The sequence below is a fragment of the Streptopelia decaocto genome (genome assembly GCF_964273445.1).
Source record: "Streptopelia decaocto genome assembly, chromosome: 4".
Taxonomy (NCBI): Eukaryota; Metazoa; Chordata; class Aves; order Columbiformes; family Columbidae; genus Streptopelia; species Streptopelia decaocto.
Genome location: NC_138658.1, coordinates 77,060,565 through 77,087,980, shown reverse-complemented (window position 1 = coordinate 77,087,980; position 27,416 = coordinate 77,060,565). Strand labels below are relative to the sequence as shown.

General features: G+C 49.1%; 1 protein-coding gene across 5 annotated transcripts in view; it reads right to left on the bottom strand.

Moving 5' to 3' along the window:
* EXOC6B (exocyst complex component 6B) overlaps positions 1-27,416 on the bottom strand; it is a 311,842-nt gene that overhangs the window by 72,815 nt on the left and 211,611 nt on the right. For all 5 annotated transcript variants that reach the window (XM_082051898.1, XM_082051899.1, XM_082051901.1 and 2 more), the window contains 2 exons: positions 13,008-13,149; positions 347-420 (listed from right to left, as the gene is read on the bottom strand). In XM_082051898.1, coding sequence (XP_081908024.1) covers positions 347-420; positions 13,008-13,149 — 216 coding nt within the window. The remainder of the gene's footprint in view (positions 1-346; positions 421-13,007; positions 13,150-27,416) is intronic.

Here is a 27,416-nt window from a genome sequence, read left to right as displayed (position 1 = left end):
CTGTCAGCACCACCTGCTTGGCGTCAGCCGGGAGAGTCGCCGACTTATCTTTTCGCCGCGTCTGCAGAAGCCAACGGGAGCACAATGGACCTCATCGGCCCCGGGTCAGGCAGGGCTTTCTTTCTCGCCCCTGGTACCACCAGCCCTTTTCACCTCCATCATCTCCAAGACCCCGGAGCGCTCAATGAGAAGGTGGCTTCGAGCGCGGGGAGGAGGAGGGGGGAAATATAGGTCTCCGGCGTAAATCGCCGACGCCGTTTCCCCTCCTCTCCCTTCCCTTAAGACCTGATGGTCTTCAGTCACACATCTTAAAAGAAAAACAAAAAACAAAAACACAAAGACTTACTTGTCTCAAGTCGATGAAGGCCAACTGCAGCGTGTCCCCTTGGAACCCAGGCACTGGGCCGGATCTGGCAAACTCTGTGGGAAAGAAAAGAGGATAAAAAGCGCCTTTAACTAACCATGGACAGGGAGATTGGCAGACGGATGACAGGGAAGACAAGAGAGGCTGGGGGAGAGGAGGACCGCGCTTCTAAGGAGTCATGTCTCCCTCCCTTCAGCGTCTTTGTTCGCCCTTCAAAATTCGTGTCATCAAAACACCATTAATTCCACCGTCCTGACAGCAAGGAAACTGTACTAATTCGACCTGAAATTTATTCCCATGAGCCGTACTGGGCTCCAGAGTATTTGTTTTGTGAATGGACAAACAACTTGCCGAGAAGAAAGGGGGGGATGGGGGTGGAAAAGTTTTTCCTCTCGACACAATAAAATCTTCAGCTGTGAAACTCTTTTCAGTTCCGAAAGCTATTTATATTTTAGGGTGCTGAAGGAATTTTCTAATTTCACGCCTGTCACCAGGCTCCATAAGCGTTCATCAAAAAAATATGCCCAGCCGCATCATTAATTATCGGGCAGCAGATTATCTGCATTATCTGGTACGGTGCGCTATCGCCAGCCTACGGTCACCCCAAATGGGAAGAACCGCGGCCATTATGCGGCATATTTATTTATGTTGGATGAAGACATCTGACAACTGAATAACATTGGCTTGTGAAGTGAAGAGAATATTTCCGAGGCCACGTTTACCTCCTTCCAGCGTAATCTGGCCAAAATGTCATACTTAAGTCATTTCGTTTTCTTTTAATCCATTATTTAAACCAAGCCTGAAGCCACTGAGGGGGCCTTGAATGAATCTACTCTAGAGGACCTTGGCTCTTCCACACCATTTAAGAGCTTTTACTCGGTTCGTGCAGCCAACAACTGCACATTCCCAAGTGTGGCTGTTGAAAATATGCCTGAGGTTGATTTTGCCCAACTTCACTTAATTTTCACCCTCTTTAGCTACAGCAGTAACAGCTTTATCTCTGCTCTCCGTGCAACTTTTCATCACCAAGGGACCTAATTAATGAAGCCACAACTCAACGCCATGAAAGACTCAAGAGAGAGTTCAACCTTCAGCTGAACTTCGTTGCTCCTGCGGACGCTGGAGATGGTGAACACCAGAATGAAGTTTTCTTGAGGTGCAAGTGAGCGTGATGGCAGGAATGAAGAAGGGAGGCAAACCAGACACCAACCCACTGGTTTTCAAGTTATTATCACCCAACTACTCTGTTTCTTACCACACAGGAACCCTCGAAACAGCTCCGGCAGCTCCACAAAGCTGAGGAATAAGGATGGCTTGGCAATAAGGAGGATTCTGGCTTCTGTCTCTTTGACCGCGCAAAGGTACTAATGGACAAAGCCTGTCCTGTCCTTAAATGCTCAGCAGAGTCATATCATGCCAGCTGGTCTTTTCCTCGAATGCTTTTCCTTCCAAAGGTTATCTCATTTTCAAGCGAATGCCACAAAAGAAGGAAAAATAATCATCACGATCCTATTTTTAAGGACTTCCTATAGCAGTCCAGACATGCGAGCAGTTCCCATGGCTTTAATGAGGAAAGACTAATGAAGTAGACAGTTGGGATTCAGCCCTGTTCCTCAAGTGCCTTATTCTGGAAACCAGAGCGGGGTTATTTGTCAGTTTGTGCGCTCCACCTTGCATGAAAAGCTCGGGATGGAGAACATCCCTCAACACAGACACCGGTACCTCCAGGTACCAGTTTTCAGACACCCACCGCTCGGCTTTTTAATATTTTCAGGTGCCAGAAGAGCTCTGAGATTGAAACGATCGCTCATCTTCGCAGCGACCGCTCGAGCGACAGCTGCTGCAGGACAGTCACAAACACACCTCTAAAGCCATTATTTCTATCCAACGCCACTACTAGAAATGAAGAATGGAAAATAAAGAAGAGCGAGTATGTACGTGACTGTTCGGATTTAGGTTTCGGAAAGGAAAAGCGCGACACAAAGCCAGGAGAAACCATCCGTGGCCGTGGCTATGGACTGTTTGCTCAGGATGGGACTGGACAGGCTGGAGCTGCAATATTTAGGCTGCGAATAGTCAAAAATGAGTTCACATTTAACCCTCAAAAACTGTTTTAATTAATTCTAACTGTAAAGGCATTTTAATGTACGTTCGCTATAAAATTTGAGTGTAGCTCGGCTGTGCCAGCGCACACACGCAAGGGAAGACTAACACAAGCTTGCTGACTCTGATCTGCAAGGCATAAATCATCTTTACACATCCGCTGTACACCCCACTGTCTCATCTGGAAAAACTATCCCGAAAGCCACATCAATCACTCGCCCACTTTGGAAAAGGACGCACCTGAGAAGCTAAAAACACGGAGAAGAGAGAAATAGCATTTGAGCATCATCTTGAGGGATGCTCAGTGTCGCAGATGTCCCCGGGTTGAGGTACCAACAAACTGTCCTACCCTCCAAGGATGGGGTCTCATCATGTTACTAATTATATTTGAAGAAGCACTGTGAAACAGCCTGAAAGGAACTGCAATGAAAGGAAGTTTCTATTTTGGATGTAAGGGCTTCGCAGCTGCTGGGGATCTGTTTAGAAGTACACATGGAGCTGGGAAATTTAAGATCTTCCCCAAAGCAGGAATTTGGAATCCTCATGAGAAAACGCCTGTGACTGGGTGGTGAATTTATCGCTACCGTCATCTGCTCATGGGCAACTCCAGGCACATTTCATCCCAAGACATGGTTGCACGTCTCTCTCTTCGGAAGGAACGGTACAGGAGGTATGGGGTGACACTGGAGGAGCTATGGGGTGACACTGCCCGTGAATACAACAGCAGCACATTGAACCAACATTTGCTCCAACAGCAATTCTCATCAAAAGAACAGCCTGGAGCTTCGACTGCATTAACCGCGCACTTGACGTCCAAGAAGTGAAATGACGTATGAGCTCATATTATTGGTATTACAGAAGAAATGAGATCAAGAACACGGCTCGGACGCTAGAAGAAAGCCGCTCCAGCTCTAAGGAGCCCGAAGAGGAATGAATGCAATGCTTCACCCCACGGTTGTTATAAAAATAGCCGTACCTTCTGTAATCGTAGGTCACAGTTTACATACCAATGCCACGAACTTATTTTGAAGGAGGAGTGAACAAAGTCTTAAAGGAAAATAAAGAAACAAAGAAGAGAACAGGGCTTTAGAGGAAAGACACAGCCAGTTCTTCTTGGTTTTAATCTCTTCAACCACATTTCAGGATAATTTTCTCGGAACGACCAAGCACAGTGCTGGCCTCAGTACTGTCGGATTCGCTTATTGTAGCGGCTCCGCGACCAAGGCAAGTGGCAAACAGAGCAAGCCACCTACAGTACGGCCCCTCGAGCAGAAAATCACGAGAGAATAGAGCAGATCAGTATGCGGCTGTTTGTACAAAGCATTTAGCCAGGCTAAAGGTTTGAGAGACTTGTGTTCAGGCCAAAAAAGTAATGTCTTTGCAAGGCCTGCAGGCTCGGGCCACCCAGGGCAGGTCGCAGGGGGACTCTAACCTCTCTTCCAAAACATTTCACCGATGAAAGAATCAAGGAACAGGAACTGTTAAGCCCTTTACAATGGACAAAGAATAAAGAGTTCAAACGCTCACCAGAAAAGAGACATCCACTGTAAATTAATTATACCGAACGGGGGAATCTCTTTTTGTCGACTGGAGACGGCTGCGCACACAGGGACAGGCTCACATGTATTGTGCGGTTCAAACAAACACAGCTGGTGACTTAATTCCTCAAAACCATCATTTTGAGGACAAGATTTTCTCTGAATTCCATGACACCGCTGGAATTCACGACTGCAGACGTGCGGGATGGAGGTGACAGCAGCTCCCGGTGAGGAGAACATGGACAATCCACCCGCGGTTGCATCCGTCATGAACAACATTTTCTATGTGGGGAAACAACCACCTCAGTATTTCCCAATTAAGAATGTAGGTCTCTAAGTCACCTTCCTTAGGCAAACCCTTGGAAGAATATCTCAGAAAAGCCAAGTGACAGGAGCTCTTGCACCTCATCCAGAGGCAGAGGATGACACCTTGAGGATGCTCAAGCTGAACAACGAATCTCTGCAATGACTCTGGAGAAGCTCACAAAGGAAAAAGGGGGAGAAATAATGGGTAAGGAACTGAGGTGAGAGGAACAAGATCCCACTTTCCATATTGAGCTTATACTTCACCCACACAGCCCTGCTATGAAGCTGTTCCCCATTACAGGCCAAATTCTCAAAGCTCATCCCCATCTGGAGAATTCCAGGGGGCTGTGGGGAGAGGGAGGAGTTATCAAAAATATACTGAACTGGGTCAGATTAAATAACAATTTCTACGCCTCTCTGTCATTTTTTTCCTCTGGTGGAACAAAGATGAGCCCAGAGTCCTGTTCCTGTGTAGAGACGTGTGGTCGCAGGGGCCGGGATGTTCTGCAGAACTTCTCACTGATGGACCACTGGATGTTTTCAAGTAGAAGATAAGGGAGCTCTTCAGAAGACTTTGTACGAGAAGTGTGCCAAGAAAACTGGCCCCTGCCAATCCATAGGACATGTCTGCAGAATCAAGTTATAGAGATACACAGGTTCCCAAAGCCATAACTCAAGATGTGCAGTGGGAGTCTCTTGGCAGATGTGAAGTTCTCAGCTCCGGTAAAATATTAATAGTAGGAAAAGTGGAATGCGCACAGCTCACCATGAGCTCATTTGAGCTGCAAAGGTCAAGAAGCACCAGTAACCTGTGTCCATGATGAAGGGGAGGTGGGTGCTGAGTTGAGGAACTCTGCGCTCCTCAAACGGCTTAAACAAAATCAGGTGTGGACAGAGACATTTTATCATAGAATCACAGAACAGTTTGGGTTGGAGGGACCTTCCCAGCTCCTCCAGTCCCCCCTGCCATGACAGGGACATCTTCACCAGCTCAGGGTGCTCAGAGCCCCGTCCAGCCTGGCCTGGGATGTCTCAGGGATGGTTCAGCCACCACCTCTCTGCCCAACCTGGGCCAGGCTCTCACCACCCTCAGGGACAACAATTTCTTCCTCATGTCCAGCCTGAATCTCCCTCCTTTAGTTTAAAACCATCACCCCTTGTCCTGTCATAACACGTCCTTCTAAAAAGTCTGTCTTCTCTTCCTAGAGATGCAAAGGATGTGCAAATGAATATCAGTGGGTGTCCCAGTAACGAGGGAGAACACAGGAAGGCGTTGGAGATGAAGGGCATCCAACATGTTGTACGGACAGTGGGACTTGGAAACAAAAGGACAGGAGAGGCTGAGATGACACTGTGGGATTAGCAAGAGGTTTGCAAAGGAGACAGAAGGCAAACAGAGAGAAATACTAAAGCTGAAAATGCTGAAGGAGAACAGGTGATGGATCATAAGACAGATGAAGGGAGAACATAAGACAAAAATCAGTTGATGTTTAGATATGGCAGAAGCAAGCAGGAGATCTCAGTTTAGGGGCAACATGAGAAGGCTGGAGAGCTGTTTCTTTCTCTTTGACGCTACGCGGACTCCCAGGATTTGCTTGAATCAGACTTACAAAGACCACTTAGGTGCTGTGTTAAAGCACAGAGCGTTGCCCAAATACTTCCCATCAGCCTCTAAACCAAAAGACCACGTTTTTTTATATCTCATTGATGGGGAGTCATGCGCTTCTCCTCCGTACATATTTATACGCACTAATTCACCAGGCATCACCTCCTTTGCCGCTGCAAACACTTTGCAACCTCTCAGAAAGGGCAGCTGAGGGAAACGAAGGCAGCGCTAAATAAACTAATGACGTGCCCCGGGGAACAAATTCAGGAAGAAATAAGTGAGGATAAATCTAAGCACCGGAAAGTGACACAGCCGTGGAGCAGAGGCTCCCAATTCCATGCCCTGTCGCCAGGCACACCAATAATTTACCCTCAGCTGCTCCATCACACTTGTGCTCCAGCCCCTCACCAGCTCCGTTCCCTTCTCTCAACTCGCTCCAGCACCTCAAGCTCTTTCTTGGTGCGAGGGGCCCAAAACTGCCCCCAGGATTCGAGGTGCATCGATCAGCATCAGTGGTGTGGAGATTTCTCTCCTGATGCGACTTTCTCAAACCTTTCCATCTATTCACCGCAACATCCCCTTTTCTCCCCCAAAACACACACTTCTGTGGCAGGATGGACACCAGCAAGCACACAGCACACACCAGGGAGTTCGTCCTCCAAACCACCACGCTCACCTCCATGGCCACGTCCGCTAATCCCACATGGGCTGCAGGTTGGGAGAACATCAGGCAGCTGTCTGCATGGAGAGGACACCTGGGGCGAACCCCGGCGTCTTGCACGGGATTTCCACCTAAGAAAGCGCTGGGAGCCAGATAACGCGGCCAAGAAGGAGCTGGGGAACGGCCCCATACCAACAAATTTTGGCACGTTTGCGTGTCAGGCTGGAGGATCCTCAAACCCAGCGGAGACATGTGTGGTTCACATTGCCGGCCCCCAGGAGCAGGCTGAGCACACACTGGGAGCCGAATGAAATTTCAAGCATCACTTTTACGGCGGTTTTAATTTCTCATAAAGCGGCGGTTAAAAGACTTGAGAGATTATGGAACTGCTTATTTTATGATCTAAGTATTGTAAAAACAATCTGCTGGAACGGGGTCCGTGGATGGGAAACGCTTCTGCGCGAGTGAGAGCAGCCCCTTCGCTTTCTGCTTTCTTTAGTCGTAATCTCCAAATCTAGATTGTTAGATTTGATTCCCACTACATCTGAGGTACAAGAGATATGGAAAAAAAGATATTTTATATATATATATATATATATTTTCCAGCACCTGGAGGTCTAAAAAAGAGCAGAGCAGGGCACTATGTTACAAGGCACAAAGCTATTACAACAAGCACATTGCATGTACTGTTAAACCTTGGGTTACAGATGCATTCTGGAAGACACCAAACCCATGTTAAAAAGCACGTGGCTATTCTGCAAAAGGCATCACCTCCTCTATTTACAGGTTCACAGAAATATTTGCGTTAGGTGGGGTTTTTTTTCCTCCCCAGAGTTGTTTTTTTTCCGCTTTTCAAGCTGGGTCGTTGGGCTGGAGCCAGAACTCCCTCCTAAATTGGGACATAATTAGACGTGTCCTACTGTGTCCTTTTGGGCAGTTCATTTAACCTCCGCCTTATTTCACTACAGGTTTAAAAAGGAGGTGAGAGAATCTCTCTTGGCTGATTAAAATGAGCGACGGAAAGCCAAGCAGTAAGAAACAAGAGTCACAACTAATACCTGGCCAGCACTCTTTCTTGCCTCTTTTGCACCAAAAACGCTGCTGATACATATGGGACTACGCATATGACCAAGTGTGAGAGTCGGTCTGAAGATGGAGCAGAATTTGCCTGACCATCGCCATCAAGAACTTAGAGAACTGAGGCCCTGACAGAAAGAACAGATGGACAGTGACTTGGAGAGAGGCCCGAGGAGCAGCATTGTGTTGCACTGGTTTCTCTGACACGGGGGGGCTGCTGCTCACAATGGCTGACGTGTGGACTTTGCTGCTTCAGCCAAACGAGCCCCAGCCTCCTGAAGGCTGTTGGTACGAGGGTCTCTTCAACCCAGGGACAACAGCTGCTGTCCAGAAGATGTGTTCTCACCTGCAGCCTCAGTTACATGTGTTCCTCACCTGCTCCCCCAAACAACGGCCAACAACAAGGAGCATGACCAGAAGCTCACCAAGGGTCCTGAGCTCACCCAATGGACCAGAGAAAGACCCTGAATGCTGGACACGTAAGCGTTGGCAAAAGAAAGCGTGAATCTCTCGAGCCTGCACAGTACGAGCCTGGGATGCAAAATCAAGGCGGAGACTGGGCTGAAACAATGGGAGCAAGGGGGGTGAAGAAGCATAAAAGATGAGACTAGAATGGACCCCACTGAAGATCTTCCCACCAGAGGATCCCGAACCATGACAGAGGACCAGCAGGACTCCACAGGGAGCTTCTGGAACTCAACTGGTGATAAACGCAACCTCATTTCTCATCTTTACTTTTACTTTTCCCCGTTTCTTTCCCCTTTCTCTTTCTTACTCTCTCCCTCTATCACATGCCGCTTTACGGGCAAATTAATAAAGTAACACTGCTTGATTGAATTATAACCCCTTGGCATTTTGGTCGCCTTAATTTTGCACTCTGAGATCAAGGTAAAAGAACCATCACGAGCCCATCACCGAATGGACCGTGACATCAAGACATGCAATATTTGGCTCTTTTTTAAAAAATTTTACAACTTCGCTCTTCCAAAAGCTTTCTTTTCAAAGCTCATAATATTAATGAGCTGTAGATACTCAGCGCTTTGAGCATGCAAAACCAGCACGTTTCTAGGGAAAGGGAACTGATAGAACGGCCAAGAGGTCCCATCATGACCTTGACCTTGCCCCAAGCACCACCCAAGGTCACACATGCCTGGTGCCCAACCTCGGCCTGATTGAATCCAAGAATCGTTTTGGTTGGAAAAGCCCCTGAAGACCATCAAGTCAACCGTTAACCCACCCCTGGCACTGCCCCATGTCCTGACAATGAATTTACCCGTGTCTTGTTTTTTAAGCCTACGCCGTCATTTTTTTCACCTCTACAATTGTTATCTACTGTGTATATACACCCATTTTCTTGTAATACATGTTATTTCTAATATAGAGCAAATTATCCGCACCACCTTCAAACCAGGCTTAATATACCACTAAATCCTTTCATTAATTTGCCCCATCGCTCTCTTAACCAGCTCATACCTTTGGCATTCACAGGAGACTGGAACAAAAGCCCAATAAAATCCAGGATCGAAACTGTGAAGCTCTGCTCCCACATCACACAACTCACTGCAAGTGCTCCAAACAGCTCCCAAATCTGATTTTAATATGGTAAGTACGTGATAAAGCCACTGAACTGGGGAATGCTTGGGGCCTGGGGAGAGGAAAAGGGCGGAGGGCAGAGATGTAAAGTCAATGTGCAACTGGTGTTATAAGGATGCTGAGATTTGCACTGGAGCTTTCAGGTAAAAGAGGAAAGGAAAGAAAGAAGGAAGGGAAGGGAAGGGAAGGGAAGGGAAGGGAAGGGAAGGGAAGGGAAGGGAAGGGAAGGGAAGGGAAGGGAAGGGAAGGGAAGGGAAGGGAAGGGAAGGGAAGGGAAGGGAAGGGAAGGGAAGGGAAGGGAAGGGAAGGGAAGGGAAGGGAAGGGAAGGGAAGGGAAGGGAAGGGAAGGGAAGGGAAGGGAAGGGAAGGGAAGGGAAGGGAAGGGAAGGGAAGGGAAGGGAAGGGAAGGGAAGGAAGGGAGGAAGGAAGGGAGGAAGGGAGGAAGGGAGGAAGGGAGGAAGGGAGGAAGAGGAAGAGGAAGAGGAAGAGGAAGAGGAAGAGGAAGAGGAAGAGGAAGAGGAAGAGGAAGAGGAAGAGGAAGAGGAAGAGGAAGAGGAAGAGGAAGAGGAAGAGGAAGAGGAAGAGGAAGAGGAAGAGAGAGAGGAAGAGAGAGAGGAAGAGAGAGAGAAAGAGAGAGAGAAAGAGAGAGAGAAAGAGAGAGAGAAAGAGAGAGAGAAAGAGAGAGAGAAAGAGAGAGAGAAAGAGAGAGAGAGAGAGAGAGAGAAAGAGAGAGAGAGAGAAAGAGAGGAAGAGAGAGAGGAAGAGAGAGAGGAAGAGAGAGAGGAAGAGAGAGAGAAAGAGAGAAAGAGAGAAAGAGAGAAAGAGAGAAGAGAGAAAGAGAGAAGAGAGAAAGAAAGAGAGAAAGAAAGAGAGAGAAAGAGAGAAAGAAAGAGAGAAAGAAAGAGAGAAAGAAAGAGAGAAAGAAAGAGAGAAAGAAAGAGAGAAAGAAAGAGAGAAAGAAAGAGAGAAAGAAAGAGAGAAAGAAAGAGAGAAAGAAAGAGAGAAAGAAAGAGAGAAAGAGAGAAAGAGAGAAAGAGAGAAAGAAAGAAAGAAAGAAAGAAAGAAAGAAAGAAAGAAAGAAAGAAAGAAAGAAAGAAAGAAAGAAAGAAAGAAAGAAAGAAAGAAAGAAAGAAAGAAAGAAAGAAAGAAAGAAAATCCTTGCAAAATGAAATGTATTTTCTGAATATACCCGTTCACTCTCAGATTTGGCTTTTCTCAAAATTGAAATATTGATGCCTCGCTTCTCAAAAACAGAATTCAAACTATCCCCGGTGTCAGCAAAGCCACCAGACAAACCCACGGGGACGAGGGAACGCGTTTTGCTGCCGAAAAGGAAGAAAAAGACCTTGTCTGGTTCAGGGTTCGGGGCTGACAGTGATGGATCGGGAGGTTACGGCACCAGCATCCGCGACGGCATCTCGGGCCGGGTCGCCGGCCCCGCCGCTCAGGTTGGCGTCACCTGCTCTTAAACGTCTGAGTGCTCCCGGTTTTGTCTCGCGAAACGCCTGGAATTTAAGGAATCGTGCTTTTAAACCTGGTATTAAATGCCATCCGTTTTACTTAGCGTCGGGGCCTTTCAGGGAAGGGATGCGGCTTAGTGACCCGCGTTAGCGATGGGGCGGAAAGCTGCGGGGCTACGAGTGGGTTTGCATCAAAAGAAAACAACGGAAAATGTTATTAATGACAAATGCTTCCTATTATTCTCAGTGACATCGCTGGGAACACGATGCACAGATGAGACACAAATTAGTCAGAATTTAGGGCTGAAGGTTCTGAAAGAAAAATAAGGTATTGCTTGCAGTACAACACATGATATAGCTGCAAGTTTTGGATATGATTCATTAAGCAAGGATGTTTCTCCCAGGGTATGAAGCTGAGAGTGCTATATTATTTAACAACTTTATTGATGATTTAGATGAGGGGATTGAGATCATCATCAGCAGATTTGCTGATGACACCAAGTTGGGAGGGAGTGTCGACCTGCTGGAAGGCAGGAGGGCTCTGCAGAGGGATCTGGACAGACTGGAAAAATGGGCTGATTCCAATGGGATGAAGTTCAACAAGGCCAAGTGCCGGGTGCTGCACTTTGGCCACAACACCCCCCTGCAGCGCTCCAGGCTGGCACAGAGTGGCTGGAGAGCAGTCGGGCAGAAAGGGACCTGGGGGTGCTAATGGACAGAAGCTCAACATGAGCCAACAGTGTGCCCAGGTGGCCAAGAAGGCCAATGGTGTCCTGTCCTGTATCCAAACCAGCGTGGTCAGCAGGACAAGGGCAGTGATCCTTCCCCTGTGCTCTGCATTGGGGAGGCCACACCTGGAGTGTTGTGTTCAGTTCTGGGCCCTCAGCTCAGGAAAGAGATTGAAGTGCTGGAGCGGGTCCAGAGAAGAGCAACAAGACTGGGGAAGGGACTTGAACACAAGCCCTATGGGGAGAGGCTGAGGGAGCTGGGCTTGTTTAGTCTGGAGAAGAGGAGGCTCAGAGCTGAGCTCAGCACTCTCTAGAACTACCTGAAGGGCAGTTCTAGCCAGGTGGGGATTGGGCTCTTCTCCCAGGCATCAGCAATAGGACAAGGGGCCATGGGCTTCAACTGTGCCAGGGGAAATTGAGGCTGGAGATTAGAAAGCAATTCTGTGCAGAGAGAGTGGTCAGGCATTGGAATGGCTGCCCAGGGAGGTGCTGGACTCACCGGCCCTGGGGGTTTGTAAACTGAGATTGGCCATGGCACTTAGTGCCATGATCTAGTCAATGGGCTGGAGTTGGACCAAGGGTTGGACTGGATGATCTCTGGGGTCTTTTCCAACCCAGTCGATTCTGTGATTCTGTGAATGAGGAAAAGAATATTAAAAAATACCTGCTAGAAAGACCAAAAATCTTAGTGGGTGATCTTCCTCAGGAATAAATCGAATCTCACTATTGATGGCTGAAGATGAACTAAAAAACGACCAGCAAAATGTTTTATGAAGGGTAGAAAATAATTTTTGGACAGTGTTAAGTGGCAGACGATGATGAAACCAACACAACTTATTTCATGGAGTTATCAGAGATGGGAAAAGCAAATTCGTCCCTGTTTAGGCTCCGATACCATTTGCACTGAGGCCAGGGACTATTTTACTGTGGAGTTAAATGGGAGCCACATCAGGCCAAAAACATTTCAGAAAACCCTGCAGTAAACAGCTCTATGATGTTCTACACAAGATATATCTCCATCTCCACATCATCTGAGAAGCCAAAAATGTGGGTATTTGGAAAAAAAATCAAACTCCCCCAAAATACTTTATCAAAGATTTCTTGAAGTCTTTACCGACCCTATCAAGCTCTGCGTTTTCCACAGCCACGGTGGCTAATCCATCCCAATATTAATCTCAGTAATAAACCCATCACCATCCTAAGGGAGAGAGGTTCCTGTGCACAATGTGCTCACCCTGCTTTAGCTTCATTATAAAAACAGGGAGAAAAGAAGAAGTTTTTTTGAGCTCTCCTCATGTTTTACCCACTCCAAATACTCCATCTCCCAAAGCAGGGATGGTCTGGAAAGCATCAAGAAGCATTTAAGAAGAAAAAGCTTTGATCTCTTAGGATTTACTGGGCTGCTTCTGTCCTGAAGATACTGCCAAGTGTCACTGTGAACAGGCCGGTTTGCTCCACAGGCTTTCACCCGTCCCAAATAACTCAGCACCACTAAAACCACTGGTTTGGGTACCAACACACAATGGGGCAAAGCGAGACATGGAAAAAAGCAAGATGGTTCGGTGTCTTACGTTCGCACTCCTCCACGTCCAGGTTGAACTGCTGCAGGGCGCCCAGCGTCAGCTGCCGCACTTCGGCCTCCAGCAGCAGCTGCATCAGCGAGGTGGAGAGGTGCTTGCAGGCCGACATGCAGGCCGTCTGCGCCACCTTCCCCTGCAACAGAAAACGGACACTGAGTACAGCCAGCAAGAGCAAAATGCACAAGGAACTGCTTCAGAGCCAGTCCAACCTCTTTAGTGTCCCATCTGCTCGGGGATCTTCAGGGAGTGCTCCATCTCGCAACCACTGTCCTTCACAGAATCCCAGAGTGTCAGGGGTTGAAGGGCCCTGGAAAGCTCATCCAGTGCAATCCCCCCATGGAGCAGGAACACCCAGATGAGGTTACACAGGAAGGTGTCCAGGCGGGTTGGAATGTCTGCACAGAAGGAGACTCCACAACCCCCCTGGGCAGCCTGGGCCAGGCTCTGCCACCCTCACCCCCAACAAGTTGCTTCTCAAATTTAAGTGGAACCTCCTGTGTTCCAGTTTGTACCCATTGCCCCTTGTCCTGTCACTGGTTGTCACCAGAAGAGCCTGGCTCCATCCTCCTGACACTCCCCCTTTCCATATTGATCCCCATGAATGAGTCCCCCCTCAGTCTCCTCTTGTCCAGCTCCAGAGCCCCAGCTCCCTCAGCCTTTCCTCCCACGGGAGATGCTCCACTCCCTCCAGCATCTTGGTGGCTGCGCTGGACTCTCTGCAGCAGTTCCCTGTCCTGCTGGAACTGAGGGGCCGCAACTGGACACAAGATTCCAGGTGTGGTCTCACCACCTGAGCCATCACAGTCATGTTTCACCGCTGAGGAACAACTGAGATCTCAGCCTTCCATTTTCTGATCGAGAAACAGCAGCAAGGCAAGGGAAGAGTAATAACAACAGACAATTCAATTATCACGCTTAAATTTTTGAACTATGGAATTTGAAACAGCTGATTTTCAGATTATGGGTGAAGCCTCTGCATGGACAGAATTGAGCTCTCAGGGTGAAGCTCAGGATGCCTCCGAGGACTCAGGGTGTTCAGAGAGTGGTATTAAGGAAAGGGATGATGGTGGGGAATGGGATGGAGAACAACAGGCGGGTGTTCACAAAGCTCCATCTCCTGTGAAAGACCATGAGCAGGTCACCAAGCTCGAGTACCCACACCCCGACCTGGCCAAAGCATGCACAACCAGGAGAACCTCCATCAGAAGAGATGGAAGCTGATGGGCACGGACCTGAAGAACTGAGATCCTCCATGAAGACCTACAGGTTCTTGATCCCCTTGAGATGCCACCAGGGGACAGAGCAGGAGAAGACCTTTCCAAGCAGAACACGGCTGCTCTGCCTCGTAGGAGCGCGGTCCCCTCAATGACCAGGCTCAGGAGCAAGCGGGGAGTGCACGCTGCATGCAGCCAAGTGCTTCAGACAATCCAGGCAGACCAGAAGCATGGCAGGAAAATTAAAGCACCCATAAGGTCATTAAGCAAACTCAGACCATCTCAAACACACAGCACTTAAAAATCTGAAGTTTCTTTCATTTTTACTGAACATATTTTGCATCGCAGCAGCAAGTCCCACAGGTTACAGGTGCCATGGTCTCAGCGAACTCAAACCAAGCGTCGCTTTGGGGCACCGAACACGTGGGAGCATTTTGTTTTTCAGCCTATCTGAATTCCTCCCTCATTTCCAAATGCTCAAAAGCTTCCCCCCATTCCTCAAGCATCCAAAATTTGTGGCAGGTAAGATTCGGGTAGATAAGAATTGGCAGGTGAGATTTGCAACAGATTTAAACCCATAAAAATGGGGAAATCCTTTGGCACAAGAGCACAGACTCGCACAAACGCCTCGGCCGACAGCACACGGAGCGATCCCGATGGCGATACGTGGAACCCCACCAGAATACAGTAATTCTGGATAATGGTTCTACCCTGAAAACAGCTTCAGCAGGAGATTATGTTTTCAAAGGCACACAAAAGACTTCAGCACGCTTTCTTGACATCAAGGAGTGGCTTGGGGAGATCACACAGATTGTTACAAGCACTTTACAAATTGTATTTAAATTGGGATTAACACGAGGGGTTTACGTGGTGTTTCGGGCCGCGAGTTTCATTGCTGCAGCACGGAGAGATGAGCAAATGTTGGATGTGTGTGCTGGGAAATGTTCTTACCGGCTTTGCAAAGTTGGTTTGGATCTTCGGGTCATATTCACCTTCAGCAGGAGGGTAAAATATAATCTTTTATTTAAGAAATACAAAGAAAAAGAGCAGCCCCATGCACTGCGGGGCAGGTACTTCATCTCCGCTCTTCACCGCTGTTCCCAGGCTCCAGGAACGTTCATTACTCACCTCCAAACAAACACCTTCACTAAAATGAAGATGAAGCACGGCAACCATAAGGTTTAGCGGAGCACTGCATGTTTTCCTTTGCTTTCCATCATTTAGTCGTGCCCCTCTGACACATTTGGTTATTTAAAACACCGCTTGTGCCAATTCCTCATCCCCAACCACGGTGGGAAGCACGTCGCTACCTGGCTGTGATTTTTCTTCATTACTCCCAACAGACACTTGAGCTTTTGCTATGATTGAGTAGTTTTCACCTGTGAAAACTTGAGCAGAAGATGCAGGTGGAAGCGGAGTATGAGAAAGAAAAGCTGTGCAGCCATATCCTGGGACCACCGCTCATGATAGACACAGGGGACAGGGCTCCTTACCCCGCTTGGAAGAGCAAGAGAAAATCCCACCCATCAGCTCACACTTGCACATCAGCAGGAGTTTGTACAGAGGGTTGGAAGCCTTGGAGAAGCTTTGAAGATGCTCAACTTGGAGCACAAGTGTGATGGAGCGGCTGAGGGACCTGGGGGGTTCAGCTGGAGAACAGGAGCTGAGGGGAGACCTTCTGATCTCTGAACTGCCTGAAAGGAGCTTGGAGCCAGGGGGGTCGGGCTCTGCTCCCCAGGAACAAGCGCCAGGAGCAGAGGAAACGGCCTCAAGTTGCACCAGGGGAGGTTGAGGTTGGATGTGGGAACAATTTCTTCCCCAAAGGGCTGTGGAGCATTGAACAGGCTGCCCAGGGCAGCCTGGAGTCACCATCCCTGGAGGGCTGGACAGATGGACATGAGGTTCTCAGGGACATGGTTTAGTGCTAGAGTTGGGTTATGGTTGGACTTGATGATCTTGAGGTTCTCTTCCAACCAAAATGATTCTATAACCCTGGGTGAAGTCAAAAGGAAAACCCTGAGGATGGTTTTCTGTCCTGTTGACAAAAATTGAAGAGGAGCAACCTTCTTGCATCCCAAGCGAGGGTCAGAGCAGCAGGTGTGGAGGTACCAAAGGGTCACCTGGGCCTGCAGGAGCCGCAGCCAACACGCCTGCGCCGTGCACACATTGCTCCGGCCAGGCCTGCGCCAATACGGACTGAACAAGTGACAGTGTGAAGATGAGCAAATAACTGAGATGAAATGTCAAGTTAATAAGCCGAACGCGAAGAAGACGGGATGGAAAAACTAATTGAATCATCAGGGCTTGACAGCACAACAGCTCTGCTGAGGCTCTGCCACGAAAAGTGGCACGTTAGGACATTCTTTGCCGGTATTTTCTGCTGCAGTTTGTTGAAGAGATGGTAACAGGGATCCAACCAAGAAGCCGAGGAGCAGCTTTTGGCTCAACCTTGCCCTTTCCCACAGGATTTGGCCAGGCCCACAGCTCTTTTCAGGTGCAAAAGTGCACTGTGTCTTTGAAAACCCTAAAGCCGAATCTTCTTGTGCCAGCTGAGAACCCGACCTTTTATTTCCACTATTCTTCAGGTTGAAACACCTACAAAACATTCTGCTCTGAAAAAGACCTGGTCTTTCATCTTGGATTTAAGAACATACAGACGCCTGACAGTTTGGATCTAATATTACTGGATGAAAGACAAAAGTATATACAGGTATTTTTTTCCGCCTTTTAAGCATTAATCCATTTTTCCTTATATTTACTGTTAGAGGGCTTAGAGATGCCACAGGGGTTTAAATCATTGTGCTAAACGTCTGGCTGGAGAAAAGAAGGTACCACCAGGGACCACCAGCATCTCCTCCCTGGGCACCGAGATTTAAAACCATTCCAGAACTCACATTTTTCACTCTTATTTATAAGACTGAACCTAGCCTTATAAATAAGACTGAACCCAACCTTATAAATAAGACTGAACCTAATCCTTTTCTACCTCACCCCGACACTCAGCGCGGCAGATGCGGCTCCTTCTAAGATCACCAATGGCTCCCGAACATCAATTTTAGAGTGTTTCCCCCGAAATACAGTGCAATATCTGCTTGCTAAGCAGCTGTTGCTGACAGGCGGAAAACATGGATATATCAGCACTAACAAGCTGCTGCTCGAGGCGCAGAAGGGTGTTCGAGTTCACATTCGGGATGGTTTGGGCTGCAATGCCGGCAGATATCAAGCACATCTTCATATTGCAACGTGCCCTGTGGGAAACTGCAGCGGGTCTGTGGAATCCTTGACAGAAAATATGGAAGTAGAGATCAGCCTTGAAGATATTAAGATTTACCCTTGAGAAGGATGGGAGTAAAGGAGTATACGGAGATATGGAGTTGTACCCGTGAGAGAGGAGAGATGTACCCGTGAGAGAGAAGGGGATAGAAGAATAACATGGATGATAGCAAAATTAACCAATGAGATGTTAGTGCTGTAACTTGTAACCAATAGTGAAAAGACACATGAACTGGTAGAATTGTATAAAAATGCACTTGTAACAATAAATGGCACCTATTACTTTCATCTTGAAAGAACTTGGTCCATGTCGTTTGTCCGTCTCAACCGCGACAGTGCCCATCTTGGCTCTTTGGCAAGGTTGAGGTTGACTTTGTAGCAGGTTCTTTTTCTCCCTGGCTCATTTTTCAGCTCTCGTGCGGTGCTGGGAGGAAAAGCCCTTGCTCGCCCGCCCGGCAAACAAGGAGCCGAGCCCGTGACGGACGTGTTTTCCACCCCCCTCCCGAAACCATTCGCGGCACCACCCACGGCAGCGGCGTCGGGACATGCGCCTTGGCACCGAGGTGGCGCCGGCTGCCTCCGAGATGTCATCCCTAGACATCGCTGCTCCTAGAAAACCCCGCGGTTCAAAGGAGCCGCCGGGACGGCTCGGACCTGCTGCTAATTACCCTGGTGAGTTTGGCGAGCGCGTGGCGGAACCGGTGACACTCCCAAGGGCTCTCCCCGTGCCGGCGCCTCGAGAAATCGCAGCGTTACATCCTGATCCCACTCCGAACCAGCTCGGGCCCTGTCTGTGTTCCAGAAATGCTTTACCTACCCGACCACCGCGGCCCCTCCAGCTCAGGAACCATTTACCTAAAATACAAGATGAGATTTGGAAAGCGAAGGAGGAGGAACGCGATCACCACCTGAGCTGTCTGCAGAGAAGGGGTAAAAACAAACACCTTAAAGTCACCAAACGCTCATTTATCAACTTGACAGGAAACTGAAAACCTTAAAATCGCATGAAGCAAGTCCATAACTCCTCTAGAGTATCACTCGTTTATTCCAGACCTTCAAAAACCTCGTTAAAAATGAACTGGATTTGTATGAGGGAGAATGGGGATCACAGATGAAAGCTGACAGAGCTCAATGGCCAAGACAACCAAGTGCCTGCGCAGACACCCCCACCAAGCTCCAGCTTGGTCCAACATTCAGTGAAATGAAGGAATTATGAGCATATTATCAGAGCAAAAGCCATGGGTGGTTTGTTTTGAGACTCAAATCGGTGTCTAAGTGTATTTCTGGCAATGGATCTCTCTGCTCATGTCCTTTGGTGCAACCGCTCTGTTGTTGGGGTCTACGACTGGGGTTTCCACACCTCTCTCAAGGGAACGTTGTCGTCCCTGTCCCACCAAAGCTTCCTCTGAGCACACGGGTAGGACAACCAGAGAGGTTCCTTGAGGCCACGTCAACCACTGAAAGGGCAGAACCAAACCTCTGAAGACAAGAAGACACAACCAAGGGGCACCTACCAGAGCACACCTCCATGGGCTACTCAACCGACCCAACCACGCTTCAGGAGATCGGCCATGAAATCATCTCTTGTCATCTGTTTTTCACCCCTGGGCAGCAGATGGAAGCCTCGGGGCTCCCAGGAGGAAGGTCAGCACGGGCGCTGCTCACGGGAGCGCTTTGTGTTTGAAAACAGCAAATATGTTAACAATTAGGGAGAGGAAACGCTGAAAGGCTGCCTCGTTAATTAAGGAACTCGCTATCAAAGGACTCATTAAAAGCTACTGAAACGGAATGGTTGTTAAAATAAATACCCATTAATCTTAAGGCGCAATCAGGAATACAGGGGAGAGGGGGCTCCTCGCGCTCACCTACCGCTGCCACGGCCACCGCAGTGGCACCGGGTGGCACCGGCCACCGACCAGAGGGTCCCAGGAGAGGCCCGAGATGGTTGTCCAAGGGACCACATCCTGCTGAAGCCCCTCCAGCTCCATGGAGAAGGAACCTGCCGGTGCCGCCTGCGTTTGACTCGGTCAAAATTAGGTGCAATGTGGCCACTGAAAAGCAAACAAAAGTGCTATTGTAGCCCCGAACACGCTTCCACCAGCTCGCCGCAGAATTAATGCCGCATTCCCATGAAAAATGAAGCCTGACAGCTTTCAAATGGTCTCAGAATCTCCAATTATTTTTGCTTTTCGCTACCAGCAGAATTCCTTTTCTGAAATCCGCGACGAGCATCAGGATTGATGCGATTCAGTATATTTAGACGTGCAAATCCACGGTCTTCATGCAACAGAGAAGTGGGCCAAAAAACTTCAATTCCTCCATACTCAATGTCCGCTTTTCTATAAACACCACAAGCCGCCCTTATAATTTCAACATCGAATTTGCTGACTTCTCCGATTCATAACGCAACACTGGTGGGATGTATTGCAGAAGATGGAAATGTGATGCTACAATAACGAGCAATTGTTTGGCAGCATAAAACTGCAAATAACCCCAGTGGATACTTTGGGTGCAGGCACAAAGAGCCCAGAGCCTGCAGCCCCCCCGGCGCCATCTCCCCCTGCCCCAGATGTCTCTGGACTGTCCTTGATGTCGGCAGCGTCAGAGCCCCAAATCTCACTAAACCATGGGCAAAAATCAGTAAATCAGCCCTTAAGAGGCAAATTTCCTGGCCTGCCCGTGCCACCCTGATTTGCCAGGTTCTTAACACCACCCTGATGCATTTTTAATTGCCTTTTTACACAAAAAAACCCTCCAATTGTTCTGCAGTCACTGAAGATGGCAAAACCCCTAAACCATACCCAGACACGTTCACACCTCCCAAGCAGTAAAAACAAATGTACAATGAGTAACTCTGTTGGTTTTAAGAGGTTTACTTAAAAACAATCAAGTCTCTTATTAGTTGCCCAGAAATCCATTTTCAATTTTGACAAAGTGGATTTTGTAAGGCTTTGGGGTTGGGTTTTTTTGTTGGATTTGGGGGAGGTTTGGTTGGGTGGGTTTTTTTGCTATTAAAAATCTGCAGATCTGCACTCAACAACTTGTGCAGTCACCATCCCTGGAGGGTTGGACAGACGGACATGAGGTTTTCAGGACATGGGGCAGGGACAGGGGTGGGGGAACGGTTGGACTTGATGATACTGAGGGTCTTTTTCAACTAAAATGTTTCTATGAGTGTATGTAGGATGAAGACATCCTGGAGCAACAGGTGACAGCCCCAAACAAAACAGATTGTCAAGGATCATAGAACAGTTTGGGTTGAAGGGACCTTCCCAGCTCCCCAGTGCCCCCCCTGCCATGACAGGGACATCTTCACCAGCTCAGGTTGCTCAGAGCCCCGTCCAGCCTGGCCTGGGATGTCTCCAGGGATGGTTCAGCCACCACCTCTCTGCCCAACCTGGGCCAGGCTCTCACCACCCTCCAAGAAGAGGCATCCTCCTCTGCATTGGACAAGCCACAGGCTGGCACAGCAATGCCACCCTTGGCAGGGTGGTCTCCAAAGGTGTCACAGAATCCCAGAGTGTCAGGGGTTGAAGGGCCCTGGAAAGCTCATCCAGTGCAATCCCCCCATGGAGCAGGAACACCCAGATGAGGTTACACAGGAAGGTGTCCAGGCGGGTTGGAATGTCTGCACAGAAGGAGACTCCACAACCTCCCTGGGCAGCCTGGGCCAGGCTCTGACACCCTCACCCCAAACAAGTTGCTTCTCAAATTTAAGTGGAACCTCCTGTGTTCCAGTTTGCACCCATTGCCCCTTGTCCTGTCCCTGGTTGTCACCAGAAGAGCCTGGCTCCATCCTCCTGACACTCCCCCTTTCCATATTGATCCCCAGGAATGAGTCCCCCCTCAGTGTCCTCTTGTCCAGCTCCAGAGCCCCAGCTCCCTCAGCCTTTCCTCACACGGGAGATGCTCCACTCCCTGCAGCATCTTGGTGGCTGCGCTGGACTCTCTCCAGCAGTTCCCTGTCCTGCTGGAACTGAGGGGCCACAACTGGACACAAGATTCCAGGTGTGGTCTCCCCAGGGCAGAGCAGAGGGGCAGGAGAACCTCTCTGACCTACTGACCACCCCCTTCTAACCCACCCCAGGTCCCATTGGCTTCCTGGCCACAAGGGCCCAGTGCTGGCTCATGGTCACCCTGCTGTCCCCAGGCCCCCAGGTCCCTTTCCCCTACACTGCTCTCTAATAGGTCGTTCCCCAACTTATACTGGTGTCCCCTCTGAAGGCAGGAGTTCAGTTGGCATCAATGACCAGCTTGGCCATACCAGCCTTTATGGGTGCAGACCTGATGGCACAGAGAAGCAACAGCACAGGGAACATGATCCCAAACCAAAAATTGTACCTACAGCCCCACAGGATGGGATCACATAGACCCGGTGGAGGGACAAGGGACACGGGAGCTCCCTACATCAATGTTCCTTTTTTAGCAGCCTCAGAGCACTGAGCAGTTTGAAGGAAAGACAGAGAAAACATCTGCCCCAGTGTTTAAAAGAGAAGATGCTGATCTGGAGAACCACGGGATACCACAGCTAAACCAAGCCCAGATTAGGCGTGAGAAAGGAAGCAACCAAATGAAGTTAAAACACAACAGCAAGAGCATCGAATCACGGGAACAATACAGATTAGCAAAAAGAAAAGTTAATTTTTCTGAGAGGTTTTATGTGTAACATAAAAAGAGAATCGATGTAGTGTCTTTGTCCAGCAGACAATTAGACTCGTTAAGTGCTATATGGTCAGACAACACCACACATTCCAGAAAATCAAATCCATCCCTGAGAGTATGAGCTTCACGTTAGACATCAAGAGAGCAACTCTTAATTAACTAATTCTATTTACTTGGCTTTGCAGAACCCTTATTAAGAAGAAATCACTTTTTCCCCCCCAATTCATTTGTGTTACAGAAAGAGGAGAGCAGACCGTTCCTGGTCTCCAGTGGGGAACGCGCGGCGGGCTGAGCCCTGTCACTCTGCCTTAGGCATGACCTGTGTGGGACATGAGAGGTGACTGATACGCAAATATTAACGGTCGCTTATTGATTTCAGCCACAGTCTAGCTCCACATTTGATCCCTGGCTCCGTGAAGTCACGCCAGGAGCTAAACACCAAAGCCAGTGTGTTGACTTGCAGACTTGGAAAAGGCAACTGGCACCAAAGCTGCAAGTTGACCTCCATGTGGTTGTGAAATTTGCCAAGGAAATGAAGAAGAAACCTTCCAGCCAACAAGAGAAGGCTGGCGATGAGCAACATTTGTGGGAGGAAAGGAATGCTCCCCCGCCTTGGACCTCTAGGATGCTCCGAAGCCTTAGACCTCTAGGATGCTCCTCAGCTTTGGACCTCTAGGATGCTCCGAAGCCTTGGACCCCCATCAGGTCTTCATATCATGAAGTTAAAGGTTTGCTGATGCCCAGACTTAGGAAAGGAGAAGAAATGACTGCACACGTGTTTGAGGAAGGCATTTTGGATTCAACACACAGCTGGGACCCACTGGAATGGTCAATGGCATCGCCTTCATGTCAATGGCATCGCCTTCATGTCAACAGCCTCCCTTCCAACAGCCCCAACATCCATCCTGCTACTCGCAGTGGACGGGACAGGCATCTGAGAATGAGAAAGGCCTGTTTCTGCCCAGGACCCGCCATGCCAGAGTGACACAATGAACAACGGTTTCTGGTTGGGGAGGAGGACGCACGGTCTGTGTAGGACAAACAGCAGGCGTTGCTCCTCTTCCCTCTCCCCCCGATGACTCGGGCTGGGAGCAGGGCAGGTTGTAGTCACCTATGGAAGAAGCTTCGTTGCCATTAGCAAATCACCAGATTTACACAGATCGTCACCACTGTCATACCCTTTATTGAGTGAAACCAGGATTTTTGTCCACCCATGACTTTGACCATCCCTACCAGGCTTCAAGAGACAGCCTTCCACCACTTGAGTGTCTCAGGTTCAGAACACTAAACCTATGAAGAACACCACCTTAAAGCCACGTCAACTAAGACAATTTCAAGAGAAATTTGCCTGGTGCGAGGACCCGCTCACCTGGAAAGCTGACAGAGTCTTAAGAGCAAAAAGAGCAGCTGCTCCAAGCAACCTGGAAGGCCACCATCCTCTTGCTTCCAAACTCACGCGAAAGCTGAGCCCAAGCCCGTGTTTAAGTGGCTGCCTTCCAGTGGTATTTAAAAGAATCGACGGGGTGTCATTTTTAGAAGTAAACATTTACCACTTATATTCTATTTTGGGTACTAAAGGGAAAACAGGCTGTCACAGATACAGCAGCGAGACAAACACATGGCAAAGCTGAGCTCCCAACAGAAGCTGAGAGGCCACCAGACAACTAAAAAAGAAAAGGGGAAAGAAAAGCAAATACAGCAATTATCCTCACCACACAAAAAATAAACCAGCCAGCTAGGCCAACCGCTGCAGCCTGATACAAAACCCCTCGCATTCCAGTCAAAGCAGAAAACCCTACGAGTCTGGTTGTGTCAAAGATGCCCAAGGTCAACAGCTGGAGGCTATTTGGGCTGAAGCTGCTGGGAGACTCAAGGTTGAAACGCAGAGCAGCACAGAAGTAACGGCATCGGGGGGGACAATCGCAACCGGCCCCCGTAGGCAGAGCTGAAAAGGCTTGGCTTTTCTTTTCTATGATATTTTATTCTGATTTTCATTCGGTTTGGGTTTGTTTTGGTCTTTCACCAACCGTGACTTCATTTGTGGACTAACCAAGATTTTTCCTGCGTAGGCATCGAGGGGTCTTGGCACCACAAACTGCACCTACTGGCCTACAAGGAGGAACAAATACACCCAAAAGCGAAAGAACAGCTCAAGGACTTTGTAAGCACATGGAATCGTAGGATCCAGGACAGAAGAGGCTCCGGGACAGGAGAATGCACATGAACACAAGATTTTTCTCTCCCTTTGGTTGCGCTGCAGAGTCAACAAGCAACATCTATTTTGCTTTTTTTTAAATAAGAAATAAACAAATAGAAGGAAGGGTGGAAGGTGGATAAGGGAAATACCTCGGGACTCAGCTGCTGAGCACGGGGAAGCTTTACAGAGACACACACAACGGGGCAGAGGCCTTTTTGTAGGCGCTCAGCAGTTTGCAGCAAAGCTTAAGCTGGGAACTGCAAGAGATGTTTGGGGTTTTTTTTGCATATGCACATATGCAAAACACACAAGGAAACAGAGAATTCAGTTTCCAAGATGTGTGTCTTTTTATTTGCACACCACGCGAGTGCATGGCAGGATATCTTTAATTAACTGTGGTTTTTTAAGTCTATAGCATGGAAACAGTTGTGTGCAGCACCTGGTTCACCCAAATGAGCAGGGTCTGCACTGGAGCATCCGGCTGCTGGTTGGTCTCCTGAGATGCTTCATAGACCTGTGCAAGGACCAAAAATGGGTGGGAAAGGACTCCTGCCAGTCCAGCTCAGGCATACGATCACGTTATGCATTGAGACACTCGGGGAACTCTCTGCTTGATCCTCGTTTGCCACTTGATTTGAGCTGCACTGCAAATGCTGGTGTCAACTCCCTGCACTGCGGGACGGTGAGACAGGGAGGAGCAGGGGCCAGCGCTGGAGCAGCTACAAAAACCACCGCAAAGCCCAAAATACAAGGACAGAGCACGTCACAACAGCTCAAACCACCTCTCCTTGCCCCAGAAGGTATCTCCATGGCGTGGATCAACATCTCCTGTGCCTCAGCGGGAGGGAATCCCAAACCGAACTGCAGCGTTTACTCAACTGGACAAATCTGAGGCTTTTAACTTGTCACTGTGGCAGTTTGGCAGCCTTCCCCCCAGCTCTGAATTATGATATTTTGACATTTAAATGCAAACACTGCAAGCAACCATGAGCAGCAGACAGAGAGAGGACGGTGCTGCACATTCACTGCGATCCTTGGGACAGGACAGGGACCCATGGACCTGCTGGGTGGGCTTGGACAAGAAGCATAGAATAGAAGCACAGAATCATTTTGCTTAGAAAAGACCTTTATGATCAACAAGTCCAACCATTAACCCAGCACTGCCAAGTCCAACAGTGCCCCATGTCCTGAGAACCTCATGTCCGTCCGTCCAACCCTCCAGGGATGGTGACTCCAGCACTGCCCTGGGCAGCCTGTTCCAATGCCCCACAGCCCTTTGGGGAAGAAATTGTTCCCAGATCCAACCTCAACCTCCCCTGGCGCAACTTGAGGCCGTTTCCTCTGCTCCTGGCGCTTGTTCCTGGGGAGCAGAGCCCGACCCCCCTGGCTCCAAGCTCCTTTCAGGCAGTTCAGAGATCAGAAGGTCTCCCCTCAGCTCCTGTTCTCCAGCTGAACCCCCCAGGTCCCTCAGCCGCTCCATCACACTTGTGCTCCAGCTCCTCACCAGCTCCGTTCCCTTCTCTCCACTCGCTCCAGCACCTCAAGGCCTTTCTTGGCGTGAGGGGCCCAAAACTGCCCCAGGATTCGCAGTTTGGCCTCCCCAGGTCCCAGCACAGGGACCCTGGTCCTGCTGGCCACACCAGTGCTGGTACCAGCCAGGATGCTGGTGGCCTCTTGGCCACCTGGGCACACGCTGGCTCATGTTCAGCCACTGGCACCAACACCCCCAGGTCCTTTTCCAGCCGCTTTTCCCCAGCCTGCAGCGTTCATGGGGTTGTTCTGACCCAAGTGCAGGACCTGGCACTTGGCCTTGTTGAGCCTTAGACAACTGGCCTCAGCCTATTGATCCAGATCCCTCTGCAGATCCTTCCCACCCTCGAACAGATCAACACTGCCATACAGGCTTGATGCTCCTCGAGCTCCTTTGAACACAAGAGCTATGGGGAGAGGCTGAGGGAGCTGGGCTTGTTTAGTCTGGAGAAGAGGAGGCTCAGAGCTGAGCTCAGCACTCTCTAGAACTACCTGAAGGGCAGTTCTAGCCAGGGGGGGATTGGGCTCTTCTCCCAGGCATCAGCAATAGGACAAGGGGCCATGGGCTTCAACTCTGCCAGGGGAAATTGAGGCTGGAGATTAGAAAGCCATTCTGTGCAGAGAGAGTGGTCAGGATTGGAATGGCTGCCCAGGGAGGTGCTGGACCCCCCGGCCCTGGAGGTTTGTAAACTGAGATTGGCCATGGCACTTAGTGCCATGATCTAGTCAATGGGCTGGAGTTGGACCAAGGGTTGGACTGGATGATCTCTGAGGTCTTTTCCAACCCAGTCCCTTCTGTGATTCTGTGATTTTCTCCTCCTCCCATCATCATCACTTGCGTCTCCACAAAGATTGTTCACCTCTGAAAAAGACACCAAGACCCTACGACAAGAGGTGTCAAGGAAAACACGGTGCCCCAACAATGGAGGCATCTCAGCCTGCAAAGGAGTTAAACCCATAAATAACCAGCACTTGCGTCTCCATATGTACACAAGAAGCATGAAGGAGCCCTAATTTTTCTCGGTGCTGTTTGTGCCTCCTAACGTGGTCCCTGAGTCCATGAGCTGGGACTTTCCGAGTGAGCTGGCGCACGGCAGAGCCGCGGCCCGGCCGCCATCGGGACGCGTGGCTGCACAACCGGAGCGAGCGAGAAAAAACATAAACGTCATATTTCATCCTCCTCTTTTGTGGCTTTTCTTTTGTATTCACTTCGGGAATAACATTCTTTCCATTGGGAAGAGCCTGATTTTCCATTAAATACAAAGCAGCTGCCATTTTGGAAACAAAAAGTTGATTAAATACAGATGAACGTATGAAGAGCTCGAACCACTCTTCCTTCTGCTGATGTATCAGGGCAAAGCAGCTGCCAATTATGGCAGTAGGAAGACTTAAAGAGCGCGAAGTGAATTGCTTCATCTCTGCTATATAATTTTATAACTGTAATTTGACGTTATAAGTAAAAAAGGGAAAGATGTCGATGTCTGGAGCGCAACACGGCGCACGCAGAGCCGGCCGGTGCACCCA